This window comes from Thalassophryne amazonica, chromosome 16, assembly GCF_902500255.1.
Source record: "Thalassophryne amazonica chromosome 16, fThaAma1.1, whole genome shotgun sequence".
NCBI classification, from domain to species: Eukaryota; Metazoa; Chordata; class Actinopteri; order Batrachoidiformes; family Batrachoididae; genus Thalassophryne; species Thalassophryne amazonica.
Genome location: NC_047118.1, coordinates 14,812,907 through 14,834,195, shown reverse-complemented (window position 1 = coordinate 14,834,195; position 21,289 = coordinate 14,812,907). Strand labels below are relative to the sequence as shown.

General features: G+C 40.4%; 1 protein-coding gene across 4 annotated transcripts in view; it reads left to right on the top strand.

The window, feature by feature from the left end:
* The window catches only part of axin1 (axin 1), a 68,872-nt gene extending 50,188 nt beyond the window's left edge, over positions 1 to 18,684 (top strand). The window contains exons 6-11 of one of the 4 annotated variants that reach the window (XM_034190140.1): positions 7,762 to 8,300; positions 8,396 to 8,563; positions 9,290 to 9,532; positions 10,554 to 10,661; positions 16,336 to 16,485; positions 17,877 to 18,684. In XM_034190140.1, the coding sequence (XP_034046031.1) occupies positions 7,762 to 8,300; positions 8,396 to 8,563; positions 9,290 to 9,532; positions 10,554 to 10,661; positions 16,336 to 16,485; positions 17,877 to 18,003 (1,335 nt within the window). In that variant the 3' untranslated portion in view covers positions 18,004 to 18,684. The remainder of the gene's footprint in view (positions 1 to 7,761; positions 8,301 to 8,395; positions 8,564 to 9,289; positions 9,533 to 10,553; positions 10,662 to 16,335; positions 16,486 to 17,876) is intronic. The other 3 variants (XM_034190141.1, XM_034190139.1, XM_034190142.1) reach the window with 3 other exon arrangements.
* The last annotated feature ends 2,605 nt before the right edge of the window (positions 18,685 to 21,289 follow it).

The window sequence follows — 21,289 nt, the reverse complement described above, 5'->3', positions numbered from 1 at the left end:
TGCTGTAGCGCAGGTCTTTTGAAATGAAACAGTTGATGGATTTAGGGTTTCTTTTTTGCACATTCGGAATTGGCTGGAAGTTCGTTAAAGTGATGCAGTGTGCGCTGGGCAGCTGCTAGTGTTAGCCACTGAGGCTGCTCTGCTTCTTTCATTTTGGGGTGATGACGTGCTCAATGTGCTCAAGCATTTGTTGTGTTTCTGAAATGCTCACCTTCATTTTGCACAGCTTGCATATAGAATTGGTCATATCAACCTCCTTATCAGGGACATTGTCCATTCCAAAGTGCGCTCACACTCTAGCTTTTAACGTTGGTGGAGCAAGTTGAACTTCTTGCATTTACTGCTATTCCATGGTAATGACGAACGAAGTTAATCTGCTAACATAGTACAAACTCTTGTATGGAAGCCGAGAGGGATGGGCAACAGCAAGTCCACTTTTTCGGCAGTGAGGAGAAACTGAAGTGCATTGCATTATTTTTAAAATAGATTTTTGAATGATTAAGGATAAGAATTGTCATTCTGACTTGAATTGATCCCTCCCCCACAGCCCTAGTGACACCGTGTGAAAATGACAAAAAAAATTCAACTTCTTCCATTTGCCACAGTGATAATTACAAATCGAATGTTCTTTTGCATTTAGGGAAAGACATACAGCGAAAGATGGGAATATTTTAGTGCAGGCACCTGGTTTTCTATCAAGTAAACTGAAAAACTTATTAGAGAGAAAGTAAACTGTAATGTTGCAAAAAGTTGACTTTTTAAGCAGTAATCAGAGCCAGAGCTTCTTATTTTTAAGTACCATTCGGTAAAACGCCCTCAAGTACGAGGTCTGTCCATAAAGTATCGTACCTTTTTATTTTTTTTTAAACTATATGGATTTGATTCATGTGTTTTCACATCAGACAAGCTTGAACCCTCGTGCGCATGCATGAGTTTTTCCACGCCTGTCGGTGACGTCATTCGCCTGTGAGCACGCCTTGTAGAAGGAGTGGTCCCGCCCCGTCGTCGGATTTTCATTGTCTGAAAATGGCGGAATGATTTGGGGTTTTATTCCATCAGAATTTTTTCAGAAACTGTTAGAGACTGGCACCTGGAAACCATTCGAAAAATTTATCTGGCTTTCGGCGTGTTAGAGGACAAGTTGCGACATGCCTATCTCGGCTTTCAATGCTTACCAGTCGAGTGAGTTATAAGAGAAATTGTGGAGAGCTGGGCATGTCCGAACTTGTCCTCTGACACGCCGAAACGGAGGCGTTCTTTGTCTTGCTCGAACAGCGAATCGGTCATGACGCACAAAGCCTCCGCGCGGCTTTCCACGACAAAATCTCTTGTTAAAAGTGAAATCTGCTGGAAAATGGTTGATGTCCAGCTCTTGTGATAACCAGAGAAAGTGCACACGACGGTCCCAGCTCCACACAGCCATCCGTTTAGAAATAATCTGGTGGTTCGTGCCTGTTGTCGCGGCTTGGAGCGCGGCGTGCCGAGCGCCATTGTGGGCCGTCCTTAAAGCTGTAGTAATAGTCCTTATTCTCTGTGAAGCCCGTAAAATTTTCACCGAAAGCCAGATAAATTTTTCGAATGGTTTCCAGCTGCCAGTCTCTAACAGTTTCTGAAAAATTCTGATGGAAAAAAACCCCCAAATCATTCCGCCATTTCCAGACAATGAAAATCCGACACGGGGCGGGACCACTCCTTCCACAAGGCATGCTCACAGGCGAATGACGTCACCGACAGGCGTGGAAAAACTCACGCATGCGCACGAGGGTTCAAGCTTGTCTGACGTGAAAACATATGAATCAAATCCATATAGTTTAAAAAAATAAAAAGGTACGATACTTTATGGACAGACCTCGTAAATTACTGTCTTGTGTTTTTGACACTAAAATTGGCACGTCTCATGTCATCATCTCTTATGCTGCTGCAGGCAACATTGATTCTGCTCTAATGACAGGTATGGTGGTTTTTCTACCGTCGACATGTGAATGCAGTAGTCGTCAAAAATTACAGTAATGCAGCCTCCAAGACAAAGGTTCCTTTAAATTATTTTCAGCACATTTAATTAAATACTTATAAACGACACATTGTATCTTTGAAAATAAAATGCAGGGGCTTTCCTGAGGAGTTCAACCACGGATAGATCATTCGGCATATGTAACCTACGGCTTCTGTGGAGAATTTCTTTGGCACAAAGAAAATGTATGTATTCAGAAAAAGCCAACTGATTACTGTGGTCTCTGAATACTGTCTCACACTCACCTTCACACACCCTCACTTTCTCTGTGCCCCCAAACAACTTAATTTTTTTCCCCCACATTAATATTTATTTTTGCCACATTTCTCACATAAATTGTTTTGGATCTGTAGACATGTGTTGATGTAGCTCCAAGTGTTAATCCTTAACACCTCTAATAAAAATGGATCTTGGCTTCAGGGTGCACACATGAGTACTTAACAGTGCACTGAGGTCTGTATATTCTTTTGAGGCTGCGGTAGTTCTTTTCTTCATGTCTTCACCTTGGTTGGCTGTTGAGCTGGCTTGATGTCCTATCCATTGTGTTCTGCGTACATAGGGTAGCAATGATCATATGTATTTGGAGGCAGTGTAGAGATGTGGAGACATAGCCTTGAACTGTCCAGTGCTTGACTTCATATGGAATATTTTACAGTACCGTCAAATCTTAAGAAAAGCAGTGGGCACAGCAGAGTTCACTTTGTGTAGGAATTGGCTGAGAATTCTTTCATGTTGGCCTTTATACAGTTAAATAATGAATAGTGAGAACAAGGCTTTATGCAGGCAGAAAGCAAAAAGAAACTCAGTTTGGCATGATCACAAATGCAGGTTTTATTAAATTATTAACACGCTGACTTAAAAAGTTTGAGCTTGCTAAAAGTGATAGCGCAAACTTCTACATACTCTTGTCTTTCCACTGCTGTCTTTTGTTGCCTCTCTCTCCAGAATTGTTTCTAACTTGGTATAGATAAAAGCTCACTGCTCCAGCTGCGGAGAAAGTTGGGCTCACAGCAGCTGTGACTGACAGTCTGCTGCAGGGATGTCCAATCAAGGCCCAGCAGCCTGCAGGTTTTCATTCCAACCTGTCACCTCAGCAGGTTATTTCACAGATTAACTCTCCTTCCAGTAAATGAGAGGAATTCGTTATTTAAATCACCTGGCAAGGTAAAAGGGAATCAAAATCCGAAGGCTGTCGGCCTTGCATGACAAATGAGTGGCCTTCTCTGCTGTATTGGTTGCACTTTAAGCAGCAACAAAAATCCATTATTTGCAGGGTTCAACAGTGACTGTTGTCTGAGCATCCCAGACATGTAAAATGCCATGTTAGACAGGTGTAAGTCGTGTATTACCTGTCTGAAGGACATGCAATTAAATTGACATGGCTCACGATTGGACAGTGTCAGTCATCAAGTTGCATGTCTTTTCTTTTTTGGGGGGGTTTACGAGGCATTATGCAAGCTATGACCACAACAGTGTGAGATGGAGTGTAGTAAACAGTCAAACCTGCTTGGCTTCACTTAAAAAAAAAAACAACAACAAAAGGTACAGTGATATACTTTTTGTTGTCTGGAATGGGAAAGCTGATCAAAAACTCCCTCATTTAAGTGTCTACTTCCAGTCTTTATGAATAGGCCGTTGTTACATTCTCAGTGCACATGCTCAGCAGTGCGTGAATCTTGCGTGACTAAACGTGAGCTCCCACCTCCGCTGTCGGCATGGGGAGGATTAAGTGCCTCTTTGTCCAAAACAAGTACAAGGAGCGGCTCTTGCAGCTTACTCCACACGGAGCGCTGTTCTACAACCCCTGGCAAAAATTATGGAATCACCGGCCTCGGAGGATGTTCATTCAGTTGTTTAATTTTGTAGAAAAAAAAGCAGATCACAGACACGACACAAAACTAAAGTCATTTCATATGGCAACTTTCTGGCTTTAAGAAACACTATAAGAAATCAGGAAAAAAAATTGTGGCAGTCAGTAACGGTTACTTTTTAGACCAAGCAGAGGGAAAAAAAATATGGAATCACTCAATTCTGAGGAAAAAATTATGGAATCACCCTGTAAATTTTCATCCCAAAAACTAACACCTGCATCAAATCAGATCTGCTCGTTAGTCTGCATCTAAAAAGGAGTGATCACACCTTGGAGAGCTGTTGCACCAAGTGGACTGACATGAATCATTGCTCCAACATGAGAGATGTCAATTGAAACAAGGGAGAGGATTATCAAACTCTTAAAAGAGGGTAAATCATCACGCAATGTTGCAAAAGATGTTGGTTGTTCACAGTCAGCTGTGTCTAAACTCTGGACCAAATATAAACATGGGAAGGTTGTTAAAGGCAAACATACTGGTAGACCAAGGAAGACATCAAAGCGTCAAGACAGAAAACTTAAAGCAATATGTCTCAAAAATCGAAAATGCACAACAAAACAAATGAGGAACGAATGGGAGGAAACTGGAGTCAACGTCTGTGACCGAACTGTAAGAAACCGCCTAAAGGAAATGGGATTTACATACAGAAAAGCTAAATGAAAGCCATCATTAACACCTAAACAGAAAAAAAACAAGGTTACAATGGGCTAAGGAAAAGCAATCGTGGACTGTGGATGACTGGATGAAAGTCATATTCAGTGATGAATCTCGAATCTGCATTGGGCAAGGTGATGATGCTGGAACTTTTGTTTGGTGCCGTTCCAGTGAGATTTATAAAGATGACTGCCTGAAGAGAAAATGTAAATTTCCACAGTCATTGATGATATGGGGCTGCATGTCAGGTAAAGGCACTGGGGAGATGGCTGTCATTACATCATCAATAAATGCACAAGTTTACATTGATATTTTGGACACTTTTCTTATCCCATCAATTGAAAGGATGTTTGGGGATGATGACATTTTTCAAGATGATAATGCATCTTGCCATAGAGCAAAAACTGTGAAAACATTCCTTGCAAAAAGACACATAGGGTCAATGTCATGGCCTGCAAATAGTCCGGATCTTAATCCAATTGAAAATCTTTGGTGGAAGTTGAAGAAAATGGTCCATGACAAGACTCCAACCTGCAAAGCTGATCTGGCAACAGCAATCAGAGAAAGTTGGAGCCAGATTGATGAAGAGTACTGTTTGTCACTCATTAAGCCCATGCCTCAGAAACTGCAAGCTGTTATAAAAGCCAGAGGTGGTGCAACAAAAATACTAGTGATGTGTTGGAGCATTCTTTTGTTTTTCATGATTCCATAATTTTTCCTCAGAATTGAGTGATTCCATATTTTTTCCCTCTGCTTGGTCTAAAAAAGTAACCGTTACTGACTGCCACAATTTTTTTGTCCTGATTTCTTATAGTGTTTCTTAAAGCCAGAAAGTTGCCATTTGAAATGACTTTAGTTTTGTGTCATGTCTGTGATCTGCTTTTTTTCTACAAAATTAAACTGAATGAACATCCTCCGAGGCCGGTGATTCCATAATTTTTGCCAGGGGTTGTATTACGATTGCTCTCAATCCAGAAAAGTGATAACAGGATGAAATGGCTGTCTGGTTTGCCTCTTAACAGGTTGGTTTATAAAGTGCAAACCTGGCAACCCTCCCAAAAACAAAAGTGAAGAATTGCGCCCTCACCCAGCAGTTCAGCTGCTTACAGTGCACATTTTACTGTTTCTAAATGCTTCTAAAATATTGAGTTGATGTTTTCTTTTCATGATGACTGGAGCAGAACACTTTAATGTTTTCGAGAAATGAATGGAACGTTGCATTTTTGTAGCGGTCTGCAATCAGCCTGACAAGCAAGTCCGCCTGCCTGAAAAATCTGCTGTTTTTGCAGCATTCCTCCCAACACACAGCTATCATTTGTGCGAAGCGTGTTTGAATAAAGCCTTGACAAAAATGTGCGCACGGTGCGTACAGGATTACAGCTGACGTCGCCAATGTTATCTACTAAATATTATCTTATTGTCACATCTAGGACACGTTTAAGGGACTTCCACCTTACTGTGGGCAAGCGACAGGCATTTGTGACAGTAAATTCAGTTGTGTCCATTGGTGCAAGTCCGCATTAAAAGGCTCTGCTCCGCACGGCGTTCTTCATGAGCAACTTGTGGAGTACTCAGTGAACAAGAGCCAAACAGCGTAACAACAGTCTATTGAATCTTCACTTATTTAACAGCTCATTCTATACTACTGGCATCTACTGGTCAGTTAGTGTGTATCACACTGATATTACAAGCTGGAGCACACAACAGTTTCTGTGGACATGTAAAGCAAACAGTATTATAGTCATTTACTAGATAACATGCATCGGCAGACAGACAGATGGAATAACTGCAAAACACCTACAAATTATTTTAATTAACTGCTCTAGACTGATCTTCATCTATTATTCAGTATGTATGTACTTTGCACTGAATATACAAATTTAGTCAGAAGTACATGCATTTCGAACAGTAGATAGTTTATTCTAGAGTAGTTTATAAAAACGTAATTAGAATAATACACGTCCATAGAAATTGTGCTGTGTCTCTAGCTTGCAATATCAGACTGCTGTGTACAGTAGATGTAGCTGCTTAAATGAGGTGTGAAGTACATGCACACAAACGTGCACACTCGCACAAGCACAAATGTGGTATACATGAATATTGATTCACTTGGCACAGTGCCTTGTATTGCAAAGCATCTGTTTTTGGGGGTAACTTTAGCTTAACTATGATTTGCATGTGTAGTTCATAATGATGATAGCAAAATGTTAATTCTCTTCTCAGTGTATATATATATATATATATATGCACAGGGTGTCCCACTCTAATTTTGCAGTGGCTAAATCTGAATTCTGTCTTTTTTCAGACATCAAGATATATGTAAGGAATTTCTTCTGATCAAGCAAAAAAGGAAACTGGTGGAATTCTACTTTGAGACCAAATCAATCGCGCAAACCCAATGACAGTATCAGTCATTATGCAGTTAGAAAAGCTCCAGACAGAAAGACAATATCGAGGATTGTAAAGAAGTTTCAAACTGTTCACAATGTTAACAAAGGGAGATCTGGGCAAACCAGAGGAGCAGTGCAGAAACTGTCCACACCAAAACTCTTTCAGACTGTGGTGAAATTAGAAATGAACACCAGAGATAAAATTCCCTGAGATATGCTTCATAATCTTTCTCACACACACACACGCACACTCTTCTTCAACCGCTTAGTCCAGTTAAGGGTCGCAGGGTGCTGGAGCCTATCCCAGCAGTTATAGAGTGTAAGGTGGGGTACACCTTGGACATTTTTGATATCAATCAAAAATCAGCATGAGACACAAATTTTGGTCACTTGCTTAGCCATTCTCACATATGACCAATTGAATATTTATATTTGCACATGGTAACTAACTGTGCATTTAAAGTAGTTGTGGACACTGCACTAACAGATGTGTTCATTCTAGAATGGGGCAGGTAAATCTCCTGTGTTGCCTTTTTCATGAACAGATGGATTGCAAAGTTTGTGTCAAGGCTTGATTTGAATAGTACACTAACCTGTGGCTGGTACTGAAACATGCTTGCTTGTCTTTAAACCTCAGCAGTAAGAATAAGGTATATCATAGCTTGTGGTGAAAATCTGCCACCTGCTGGTTGAAATGTGTACAGTGTAAAAAAAAAAAGTATATAACTAATTTTGTCCACAGTGCTTTAGGAAATGATTAGATTTTATGAGCATTATAGTTATATTCTTAATATATATTGTCTAAATTATGCTCTTTTGTGCTTTCCTGTGAAAGGAAGAGGAAGGTGATGATGGCAATATGACCACTGCCATGCCATTGAATGGTCACAGGTTTCCCCCTGGTGCTTATCAACAGACTTACAACACCCACTATGCCGACCTCTCCTGCTGTAGTCCTCTTGTGAAAGATGCACATGAGGAAAACCCTGAGAGCATCCTGGACGATCACGTACAACGAGTCATGAAGACTCCTGGGTGCCAGTCGCCAGGTACGGGCCGTCATTCCCCCAAGTCACGCTCACCAGATGGCTTGCCGGGGGGTAAGGGACTTGGAATGGCGCAGTCATCATATCAGGGAAAACATCCATCCAGACACGGTCTCAAAGGAGACACCAGCCATCTGTACCACCACAAATATGTACATCACATCCACCACTCAAATTCTGGGAAGTCCAAAGAGCAGGCGGAAGCTGAGGCTGCCGAACACGTGCACAGCACTGTTCCCTGGGCCACCGAGCCGAATCATTATGGGTCAAAGTCTCGCACGTATGCTGATGGAATGGTATCAAACCCTATGGAGCATGTGGGTTACAGGTATGAATTCAACCAAGTCATCAGTTGTCTTTTTCTGAGTTTTGGTTAAATGAAAAGGTTTTTGCTTTTTCATTTGTTTGTCTTCTTTTGTACAGTAGCAAAGGTAGCAGCACACAGTGCAAAAGAGCTTTCAGGAAAGGCGAGGAAGTGCGGCCTCATGACACGTCAGTGCCTGCGAATGAGATAGAGAGAAACCAGAAGATTCTTTTGTGGATGATGGAAGGAGAGAAAGAAATGGTTCGTCATAAAAAGAGCCCTTATGGGTGAGTAAACTCAACTAACTTGAGCTCAAATTTAATTTGTATACCACAGTAACTTACAACCCATCAGAAGCGTGAACCTTGGAGCTTAAATGTGACCTTGTGGTAGCTGCAGAAAATTTTTAAACAGTTTAAAAAGGAACACTTTGTCCCATTTTTCACTCTCCCGTCATTATATAGGGAAAAAATTGTTGACAAATTCAACATCAAAGCTCGTTGGTGCTTTACACTCTTCTTCTCCGTCTCAGTTGGTGGAAAAGGTCTGTGTTTGCCTTTGGAGTTGCCACATACACTCAACTCTGGTTCTGTGGTTGGGCATCTGTTTAAAAGCTGATGTATTGCCAAGATTTTGACAATACTACTACTTTTATTAATCCTTATCGATTTGGTGCTTTAACAGTATTCTTATAGGTTGTTGTTGTTGTGTTTTTTTTTAAGGACACGAGCAGAATGAACAATGTTTTATTTATTTGTTATTTAATAGTACTAGTAGTAAAATTCTAATACAAATAGAAATGTGCATGCCAAAAATGGCAGTTCGAAGTTAATTTGATCAACTTGAAAGCAGTAATGTTCTTTGCTAAGATTATCCTGGGCAGTCTAATGTTTTAACGCACATACAAAACAATTGTGTGTAATTATAGTCCTGAGATCTGAATTGTGTCCTCATGGTTGTCTGGTAAAAATTCTGAAACTCAGGTCTGAGAGAATGTTGAATATTCTTTTCAGGAGTATTTCTGGGTCCAAGAAGGCCGTTGGTCATGAAGGACCCCGGCTCAGCTCAGTGGAGCGATCAGTCTACCCGCGGGTCAGTGCCCAGTTGCGGAACAGTGTGCAGCCATCTCACCCTTTCATTCAGGATCCAACTATGCCCCCCAACCCAGCTCCCAATCCCCTCACACAGCTGGAGGAGGCTTGTCGACGGCTTGAGGAGGAGAAGATCAAATCTGGAGCCTTACAACCCAAGCAAAAGTAAGAGGCTGTCTGTAGTAGGTGTAAGAGTAAGATGTTATTCCATTACTTTGTTCAGTTAATCAGTTGGTTTTTAGTGATGCGCTGGTCAGGGATTTTAAACTCTTGCACCCACTTGAATTGTTATGAGAGCCAGTCCGCATTGCCCGGCCATCAAATGTATGTGCTGATTAACAATCCAGATCCAACTCAACCTGATTTCTTATTTAATGTACATTTTAAAAAGGATAGACGTCAGTACAAATCCTATTAATGCTGCATTCACATGTTGGCTGTAAGTGGCTGATGGTAAACTTGGGGTTGTTTTATCTTTAATAAGGAGGAAAGATGGACAGCGAGAGATGGATTATTTAAGTGCAAAGCGTCACCTGGTTTTAATCGGGTAAACATGAATAATTTGTGTATTACAGAGGATTTAAGGTTGTATCTTTCAAACAAGTGAATTCTCCTCCTGCAGACAAATGGAATTCTACTGTGATGATCGACATGACTGTTTTTCTCGAGCGCGAATGCAGCATAAATGCAAGCAGTGCATAGTGCCCGCTCTTGTGCGCACATGTGTGTGAGAAGCACATGGGATGGCATCTTAGCCTGTTGTAATCCTGTTTAGAGAGCCTATAATATATCTGTAATTTACTAATTACTTGTAAATTACTGCTTTTAACCTGTCCTGCCTGCATCCTCAATATTTTCTGACCAAGCTTACCTGCTGGTGCCTGCAGGTTACAGGTTGGCCTGTACTCACTAGTGATGTACAGCAGAAACTGCTTAACTTGGTCCTCAAGGATAGAAGCTAGATCCCATGTGTTTGGTCAAAATGAAACAATGTATTTATACTGTAAAATGGTAAATGGACTGGATTTATATAGCACTTTTCCATTTGCATCAGACGCTCAAAGCGCTTTACAATAATGCCTCACATTCACCCCAATGTCAGGGTAGCCTGACATCGGGGTGAATGTGAGGCCTGAACTTCTGGGGTCAGTCTATGTCTAATTGCTGGGGTTGTGCGATCCTTCAGGTATGTGATGGAAGTCATCCAGAGAGGTCGCGCCGCAGTCAGGCCAGCTTTGTTCCCACAGCTCAGCGTGGTTCCTGCCGTTTCTGACACAGAGCTCTCCGAGCCCGAGTATGTCCACTGTGTATTTTCCTGCACTCAGTATCATTTAATTTGTCTGAGTATGTCTTCTTTTCACCCATTATTATCAGCAGTAGTTTAGAAGGTCATTTTAGAATTGTGTTACTAATTAGCAGAGTTGTGGAGTTCTGTTTTGTGTGTTTTATTATTAGTTTTAATGTGGTAGTGTTTTACCTGCATTGATGAATGCAAAGCAGGTCATGGAATTTCTTGGCTGCGTGTGTGTGTGTGTGTGTGTGTGTGTGTGTGTGTGTGTGTGTGTGTGTGTGTGTGTGTGTGTGTGTGTGTGTGTGTGTGTGTGTGTGTGTGTGTGTGTGTGTGTGTGTGTGTGTGTGTGTGTGTGTGTGTGTGTGTGTGTACCAATTTTTGTTTAAAGCCATCGCCATCGTGAGGACATTTTGGCTGGTCCTCACAACATGAAAGGGCTGTTTGAGGGTTAAGACTTGGTTTTTGCGTCAGGGTTAGAATTAAGTTTGGGTTAGGATTAGGTATTTCTCTGTGAAGGTTAAGGTCAGGTTAGGGACTATGGAATACATTATGTTTATGAGTTGTTCTCACAAATATTAAGAGAAATGTGCATGTGTGTGTGGTCAATATGTAAGCAGTATCTTGACAAAGACTTTGTGTACCAAGGTGAAACTTTGAGCACTCGTCAACTCATTAAGACCACAGAAGATTTATATTGGGTGCATTTGTCTTCTAATTTTGGCCACCAGGGGGCTGAGTTTCTAAAACCTTGTGTATGTGATAATGCCACAAGGTTTTCGTGGGTCATGAAATTTTCTGCTGTAGATTATAGCATTTTAAAACCTTGCAAAGTTTGAGTTTGGGCTCAGTGACACATTGAGGGTCAGTATTGCCCTTGGGCATGTTTCAGAGGGGAGGTTCAACAAACGTTTAGTCTGTCACTGAACACTGAGTACATTTACCCCGAGATGGGAATCTTGAGTTTTTGATTCCGAAACAGCTGACTTGAGTTAGCGTAATCAAATCCGAGTAGGTTCACTCTGAGTCAAGTGCGTGTGCCATCGCTAAAGGCAGGGAGAAAGAGTTGGCCAGAAAATACTGAGGCTGCATGCGGGGTGGGTCAGTACTGGGATTCACCATGGCAATGGCTTAAAAAAACTGTTTGGCTTATTTCGCTCAGTGAGCATGAGCATAGTTTTAGAAAAATATAAAGGCAACAAGGCTGAAGGTGCAAAGTTCTAGAAATGTGTAGGAGAAAATCACTGCTTGAGGCAATGCGTATGTTTGATTGATTTATATTTCTTCAATATTTAATCACACGTATAGCATTACAGGTGAAAACTGGTCGAGTGAACTGAAAACTTATTTCAAATAGAAGCTGTCCTGCACCTGGGAAAAAAGGACATGAAAGCAGCTGAAAATGTGTATATATAATAATATACTTCAAACGGGAAAGATGAAGACCGAAGACTCTTATCTGTGCCTCAGTTTAATCATATCTGACATAAAATAGTAAATAAAATGCAGTTGCAATTTTAATGTGTAGCCACTATAACACTGTTTTCACACACATTCCTCTCACTGTCAATTTTGTTATTTGAATAGGCTTATTTAAGTTAAAATTTGACTTGTATTCAGCCAATAACAAGAAGGCAAAACTTGTGGAGGAGCACTGACAGAGGCTGTGGAGGTGGCAATAAGCCAGAACAGCGGGGGGGCAGCAGCGGCTGGGGGAATTCTTGGAGAGAGCCTATCCGCTGAGCCAATTGGACACAAGTGCTTTCATAAGATGGCATATATATATATATATATAAATGTGTGTGTGTATAAGACCTACAGGTCTTTATCGCTCACATTGTCCTTCACTTACCTTCCTCTGCTTTTGATAATACTGATCTTTCGACCTTATCATTTGACAAAAGCTCTACACCTGTTGGGTAAAAATTGACCCTCAGTCGTGACTGTGGATCCCACGATTACTTTCAAATCAAGAAGTCTGTGATGACTGGCTACAACACCTGAGACTAGTAGTGGAACAAACCAACACAGTTATGAAATTTTTGTTAACAAATAAGAGATGGAAAGAGGAAAAAATGTGTTGCAGCCTGTCACAAAACTCATTTTTAACATCTGCAGAATAAACGTAAGAAACATGGGAAAGACCTCTAAAATCTTTCATATTGTCTTATTTGAAACTCAGGTCTGGCTATTTTTTTTAAATGTATGCCGCTGTGACTTAACCGGGAAAAATGCAAACGCTGGTGAAAATAAATCCTTGGGAGTTCTTTTTTTCTTCTCTCTCTTTCTGGAGATTCCCCTCTTTGGCTTCCAACTCTTGGTTGAAAAGGTTTTTTGGGGGGTTGCCAGTTCCTCCTTGAATTGTTCTTCCTTGGTTGCTATCTCTGTAAAAATACTCCTCCTTGGAGTTAAGATTCAATTTTTTTTTCCTCCAGCTCTTTATCAAATAGGCTTTTCTGGAGTGCCAGCTTCTCCTCGAAATGCTTCTCCTTAGCTTCCAGGTCTTTCCTGTAGAACTCCCGCAGGCCTTCAAGTTCCTCCTTGAAGTGGTCTTCCTTAGTTTTTAGCTTCTTCTTGTTCACCCTTTTCTGGATTTTGAGCTCCTCTTGAAATCTGTCTTCTTTAGTCGCCAGCTCTTTCCAGAAGAACTCTTTTTGGACTTCAAGCTCCTCCTTAAAACCATTTGCTTTAGCTTCCAGCTCTTTCCTGTAAAACTCTTCTTGGCCTTCTAGCTCCTTCTTAATACTGTCTTCTGTAATTTCCAACTGTTTTTTTTTTTTTTAATAGAACTCTTGCTGGTCTTCAAGTTCCTCCTTAAAACTGTCTTCCTTTTCTTCCAGCTCTTTCTTATGGTATTTTCTCTGGCTTTCTAGCTTCTCCTTAAACCTGTCTTGTTTAGTTTCCAGCTCTTTCTTAAAGAAATCCTGCTGGCATTCAAGCTTATCCTTAAGAATTTCTTCCTTAGTTTCCAGCTCTTTGATCATTTTCACATTATCCTCCAGCTGCTTTTGCAAACACTTTTTCTCAGCTGCCAGATCTTGGACAGTTTTGATGTTTGTCTCCAACTCCTTTTGAAACCTCCTTTCCTGGGCTTCCAGATCCTCCCTGAAATGGCACTCCTGGGCTGCCAGCTCTTTTCCTGAAATGTTGCTCCTCAGTTTCTTTGCTCCTTGTGAAGTTATTAATCAGTCAGGTCTCTGGAATCTCTGGAACCCAGTTGAATTTTTCCCACCTGTGTGTCTGTGTTCACTTCTTTGATTTGGTTGAGGTGCTCTGTGGATCCATCCTCAGTCACACTCAACCCATAACGCCCCATCCAAGAGACCTGAAATATATAAATAACAGTAAATTACATGGTTAAAAGTCAGCCTTCAGATTTAGCTACCAAGTGTTTTTGAAAAGAGACATTTGAGTTCACGTAAATGAATCAAGTGTGAAAATGTACTGGTTTCTTCCTGTTCCAAGACATTTTGATTTTTTGATTGAGAATTTTCAGGATTTATTGCGGGTTTGTCAAGGCTGGCTGGCTGCTGTCTGAACAGTAACACTGTCAGCTGTGCACACATTAATATGTATCGGTGCTACATGATTTCACAAAAACCATGAAAACAAAGGATCATAAGATTTTCACAAAGACCATCAAAGTGAAGGCTCGGATGTCATGAAGACATTTTGAGCCTTTGCTTGCCATAAAGAAAATGCAGATCAAAAGGCTCAGATCTTTCAATGTCTGCAGAAATATGTTGCAGATGTTTTATCACTTGGTGGCCTTCAGCATCCTCTTCTCTGCTGTAGTGTGCTGGGGGCAGCAGGCTGAAGGCAGCTGACACAAACAAACTCTACAAGCTCATTAGGAGAGTTGGCTCTGTCCTGGGGGTTGAGCTGGAGCCTGTGGTGGAGGTTTCAGAGAGGAGGATGCTGAGGAAGCTGCTCAGCATACTGGACAACACCTCCTAACACCTACATGCCACACTGACGTCCTGTCAGAGCACCTTCAGCCACAGAGTGAGACCACCGAGGTGCACCACAGAACACCACAGGAGGTCTTTCCTACCTGTGGTAATCAGACTGTAATTCCTCCCCCTTCTACAGAATGAATACATAACAAACAGAGGTATTCAGAGTAAATTTGTTGTAGTTATTGTAAAAAAAAAATAAAACAAAAACATTGTTCACTGTTTCTGTACTCTGGTGAAATTATTTCCTTTGGGATAAAGTTGATCTCATCTTAAAATGTCTTTATGACATCATAAGAGGAGTTAAATTAAATTAATCTGTATTAGTAATTATAACAGCTACAACTACAAGTTAGAGTATTCCCCGTTGCACTCACACCCGTACGCGCACACACATTTCTTATTTCTTATACTTGCAAAGACACTCATAGACATAATGTATTCCAAAGTCCTTAACCCTAACGTTAACCATCACAGCGAAATACCTAATCCTAACCCAGTCCCAAAAACCAAGTCTTAACCTTCGAACAGCCCTTTGAAGTTGTGAGGACCAGCCAAAATGTCTTCACACTGATGGTATATAAACTCAAAGTTTGTCACACAACACGTTATTATTTGTGCACTTTTTTTAACCACCTATGATCATGTTTTGCAGAATTGTGGGAGGATTGCATTAATAATGAACACATCAGTAAACAGTACTACTAATAATACTAATTCAATAGCATGATTTTAGATGGTGCTATGGTTTATCATTGGCCCTCCGTTCTTGGTTAGCAGCACGACGTTCTACTTATGAAGTGGAGGGCTGCTAACCAAGAATGGAGGGCCAACGTTGAAGCATAGGGCCCGGTGTCGCCAACCAAATGGTCCCCCCTAAAAATTGGTCCGCCCTGCCTCCACTGCGCATGCATCATTTCGGACCACAGCAGCTCTTTTATAATGGACTGTCTTCACTCAAAGTGATCAAATGGATTAAAGGGATTATTAGCCATCAGATGACAAGGTAAAACCTCATAAATCATTCTAAAGTCAGTTTTAAGCAGAAACAAGGCCGTTTTAAACAGAAACCAGGCGATAATCGGTGACAGACGAGCAGTGAACGCAACAGCTAGCAGCTCGTGTAGCTGCTGTGCTCTGATCGCTTCCTCCATCTTTTATGATGAAATAATGCTGAATTTATGTGGAAATGATTGTTGTACAAAAGCTTCAAATATGTCGCTGAGATAGATGATGACTGGAGTGCAGTTTAAAGCAGAAACGAGGTGAACCGCGGCTGATGATGCGTGCGCAGTGAAGGCAGGGCTGACCGATTTTTAGGGGGACCGTTCTGTTGGCGACACTGGCATAAAATCATGTTGTTATCTTTATTGTCATTTACACTCCACAATCATCAAAGAAAGAACATCCTGTCCACTGTGAGCTTTTTATCTGTGCTTGACAATCAAAGTTCATTTGATTTGCTTCAGTATGTGTTTCACTGTGATGTTTATGTGCCGCTAGTTAGCATGCTAACATCCTGGTTGACTTTTGTGTTCTGTGGAATTAGAATAGAATAGAATCATTAGAATAGAATATGAAACTGTTTCTAATAAGATGCACAAAAGTAGAATAAATCAGGAGAAAGAAGTATTTTTCCAGTATTGCATATGCTATTCAGATTTTAGTATGACTTGATGGTGGAAACAAAATTTTCTGCATTTTCTGTTTCTTCCTGGTTGCAGACATAAAGCTTCTAAAAAGCAGACGTGTGAAAACATTACTGTGGCGTATTACTTCTGCGGAGAGCCGATACCATACAGAACTTCTATCAAAGGGAGGATTGTGACACTGGGACAGTTCAAGGAACTGCTAACAAAGAAAGGAAATTACAGGTGAGTTGTATGGTGAGATCTCATGTCTGTGGACGTACAGAGCTCAGAGATGCATCACAGCTAAAATCCAGAAAGGTACTCATCACAAGTAGTCCATGAGCCAGTCATGAATTTTGACCTAATCAGTACCACTTAAGGGGACAAAATGACACTTAGAATCCAGCCTCAGTGTATCATGGCCTACATAAAAATGTATGATAGCCATCCCAAGCTGGTAGCTGTAGCCAAGTAGGGGTCAGTGAAGAATTACACAGAGGTCAAACTTTAAAAATGCTCCAGTCATGTTGAAAACTATATCAAATTATTTGTGTGATCATAACAATTCCCAAAAGGTATAGTTTGGACTATTTATGATGGACTGTTCTGGAGTTATGGGGTAAAAACAGCAAAAATGGTGACAAAGGTCAATTTCAGTTTGTACAGGGGTCAAAAGTTAAAGTTGCTCCAATTTCAGCAAAAAGATGCAAATTATTGGTTGAAATAAAAGGATCAATAAATGGAATAGTTTTGACTGTGTTGAATGCTTTGTCTCCAAAGTAAAGGTCAAACAAGGTCAACATCCATTGAATTCTATGACATATGTTGCCCTGTAACATGATAACTAAACATGACAGATGGTGCAAACTATTCCTTTTTAGAACCCTATTAATCCAAACAATAATTTGCATAATTTTTTTACTGAAATTGGAGCAACTTTAATATTTGACCCCTGTACAAACTGAAATTGACCTTTGTCACCATTTTTGCTGTTTTGACCCTATAACTCCAGAACATTCTGTCATAGATAGTCCAAATGATACCTTTTTGGAATCGTTATGATCAGACAAGTAATGTGATAAAGATTTCAACATGATTGGAGCATTTTTGAACTTTGACCTCTGTGTAATTCTTCATTGATCCCCACCTGGCTACAGCTACCACCCTGGGATGGTTATCATACATTTTTATGTAGGCCATGATACACTGAGGCTGGATTCTAAGTGTCGTTTTTTTTTTCCCCTTAAGTGGTACCGAAAACCTGCTTGGCCCATGGACTAAAAGTATACTTTAACTGTAGTTATTATATCTCATGGCTCATAGTGAATGTTAAATATTTTAATGTGTGACCAGTTCAATTTTGACACTGTTTACTCTCACTTTAAGTATGCCATTTTCACACCAAAAAAAGTGTTTTCTATGGTTGACCCGTTCAACATTGGGTAGGATTACTTTGAAAGAATACATGTGGATTACATGTATGTATGTACATACATTTGGATTACTTGTAATCTGATTACTTTTGGATTACATTTCAAAGTAATCCTATCCAACCTTGCCCATGATGACGCTTTAACCACTCCATCAGTGGTCACTGCCACTTAAAATCATCTTTACTTCTGAACAACTTGCAGGTATTATTTCAAGAAGGTGAGCGACGAGTTTGACTGTGGGGTCGTGTTTGAAGAGGTGCACGACGATGAAGCTATATTGCCCATCTTTGAGGAGAAGATCATTGGGAAAGTTGAAAAAATTGATTGAAATGCATGCTGAAGAAGTAAAAAAAAAAAAAAAAAAAAAAAGAAGAAAAATTGTGTGATGGACCGAGCTGTGCCGGATTGTGAGGAGGAGGAAGAGCTTCATGATGCAGATGAGGAGGCACAGATGAAAGTTGAAATGAATAGGATCTGGAGCTGAAAAGAAACGCAGTGGTTGACTCAATTGTCTGTTGTATTTCAGGTGAGCTCTGCTCCGCTGCAGAAACCTTGTACGAGAGGAGACCTCATCCACTTATTTGGAGTGTGGTGTAGCATTGTAAAGAATACTAGACTCACATATTTTTGATATGATGCATCAGAAGGTGTGCTTTTAAAATAACCACGCTTGTAAATTTTTTTATATGTATTGGTACTAGATATGTACAGTCTGTTTAAAGGAAAAAATAATAATTTTATATCTATTTAATATTTAAAAATCTGAATTTTCAGTCCAGTTGACGCAGGATTGTCACGTGTTGAAGACTATCAAAATTTCTAATAGGGCTGTTTTTGTTTGTATGTTCTCACACATTTTGCCAATTCGTAGAAACTCTGACATCCTTGTTCTTTCAAGTGCTTTTAATAGTTATTTTGTATTCTGTTTGGTTCCATTATCTTTATTATCTGACACAGGCCACTGGCTCTTTGTAACTGGCAGCTTAATCTTTAAAATTACCACGCATCAGAAAAAAGAAAACCACCTATACAATCGAGTCCAACAGAAGAAATGGACCATCACCAGAGTGATGATGCCTTCTTACACATAATTGTGTTTGATGGATATTTGTGTGCTTGTTGTTGCTGGTAATTGTTACAGCTGTCATTCAAACTTTTAAAGACATATTTCAAAGGCAGCCTTTTTAAATATTGAAACCCAGATTTGTCTGCGAAAAGACAACTTGTATAGTTTTTTAGTAGTGCTCACTTTAGTAGTATTCACTTTATTCAGCAACCACACTGGAAGTGAGTATGAATTACCGTAATTTCTGGACTATGAGCTGCTACTTTTTTCACACGCTTTGAACACTGCGGCTTAAACAATGATGCGGCTAATTTATGGATTTTTACAGGCTTTCTCATAAGTCGAAATATGTCAATTGATGCTGTGCATTGATTGGCTGAAAGCTGCGGCCTAAATTCACACATATTTAAATATAAAGTCTTACCTGTAAGTTTTAAGCGGATTCGTAATTACGTCCTGAAGAAAATTATCCACATAAAGGTTCATGATTTTTGAAAACGATGTCTGAAAGTACTTGAATTCCTTGTTGCGTCTGAAGAAAAGTTCCCCTGGCACTTTGCTCCATCAAATCAGTCAGCGGAGGCCCCCCAGACACCAGGCAGTCTTGGCTGTACAAGGTGAAACTTTCTCTTGATCTGCAAAGAAAAAAACATTAGTTACTCAGTTCTTCGTGTGGAGTGGTGATGCCGTACGCCACCGTGTGCACGCGGGATGCAGTGCTGGTCGTGTAACAGCTTCAGGAAAAAAGCATTTATGGTAAGTATTCAATTAAAGGTTCAAAAATCTTTCTGTGTAACTCATGTTACAACATGGTGACTTGCAGCTGATAGACAAGTGTGGCCTATTTATGTGCAATTGTGGTGTTTTTTTTTTTTTTTTTTTTTTTAATTGGTGGTTGCAGCTTATATTCAGGTGCGCTCTATAGTCTGGAAATGATGGTATTCCACTCTTTTTTAGGATTTGAGTACAGAGAATGTAGTTTTGTACTTTCTATCAGTGAAGTCAGTATGAAAGATACATGAATCAAGTTACACAAGGCTTTGTGTAGTGCACAAAATTTGAATGAAAATGCAGTACTTCCACAGCTGTTGTGTTTTGGCTAATGTATTAGACATTCTCAAAGTAGATTGTAGAAAATTGGTCTTTCATTTCAAGGGGATATGAAATGAAGGGATTATTCAGAATGAATGTTTGTGATACAGCTTAAATCATTGTTATTGTCGTGTTTTGGAAAAAAGTATGAAGAAACATTTATCAATGAAAAGTTAAGTGAACTTCATGCCAGCCTTGTTACTGCATGTGCAATTCATCTGAATGACCTTTAGTTTTAATTTAATTCTTTTATGTAAATCTGATGGTATGACCAGTTTAGCTGCTGTTTCCCATTGAGCTCAGCATGTTTTAAAAGCCCTAAAAGCACTTCTTGAACTAAACCTGCACAATGTATAGCAGCTAAATTAATGCAATGCTAAATGAAAGCAACCTTTTTTTTTTTTTTGCATAGCACAACATTGTAAAGGGGTTTAAATATTGTAGTTGCCAAGCATTCTTGTGTGTTAGCAACTCTGCTGAAAGAGTTCAACATTTGCCTTGAACTAATGCACCATATGGAACAATACTCAAAATACTACACTAGGAAACTGCAAGTTCATTCAGTATGTATTCCAGTAGGATTATTGATAATTTCATGGTTGTAATCCCTAAAGGCCCCTTCACACATAGCACAAATGAGGCCAAATCAGGCCAAATGGGCAAACTTTGACACTCGGACATTCAGCCAGCCACGTACGACTGCTGCACAAATGCCATCCGAATACCCAGAATATGTGTTCAAGCCACCATGAAGATATGATTCGCGCACATTCGTGGTGCAGCAGCTCCAGAATCCAGGTAGCTTGAGTCTGGCAGAAATGCCAAAAAAAATATTTTTTTTAAAATACAGCACCAAACGCCAGAATGCAGCAGAAATACGCAGAATGCACCCCCAATGCCATACGTGCCACCCGAAGTGTGGGTGGAAAGCGGGGGGGCATGCCAGGACAAGTACTGTGGCCTGCTCATCAGAAGACCTGCTGTGTCCCAGGTTACATGTCACTACATGGGTTGGATGCTTCCCCGTTGCACACTCTCTCTCAAAATTAGCTGTTTATGGGGGTGTGGCACAGCATGGTCTCTCTACCTGCTAGATTTTGAACGATGTCCAACCCATGACGTGATTTCATGTCAACCAGGGTCCCCTGATGAATGCATAACTAATGGATGTGATCACTGTTACGGATAAGACGCGGATTGAGGAGCGGTCCAGTATCTGACTGAACCCAGCATGAAATAATCAGAAGCAGTTCCAAAAAGAAAACACTTATTTTTCTCCCTTTGTGCTATACATGAAATACTAAATAATTAAAGTTCTGGTGAGGTGAAAAGGCGGCGCGCTCTCTCAGCGTCTCAACAGTCGGAGTCCAAACGTTCAGGACTCAGGAGTTCCGCCAACACCCCCCCCCCCCCCCCCCCCAGGTGACTTTCCCAGACTGTACTCTGTGAAGGAGGA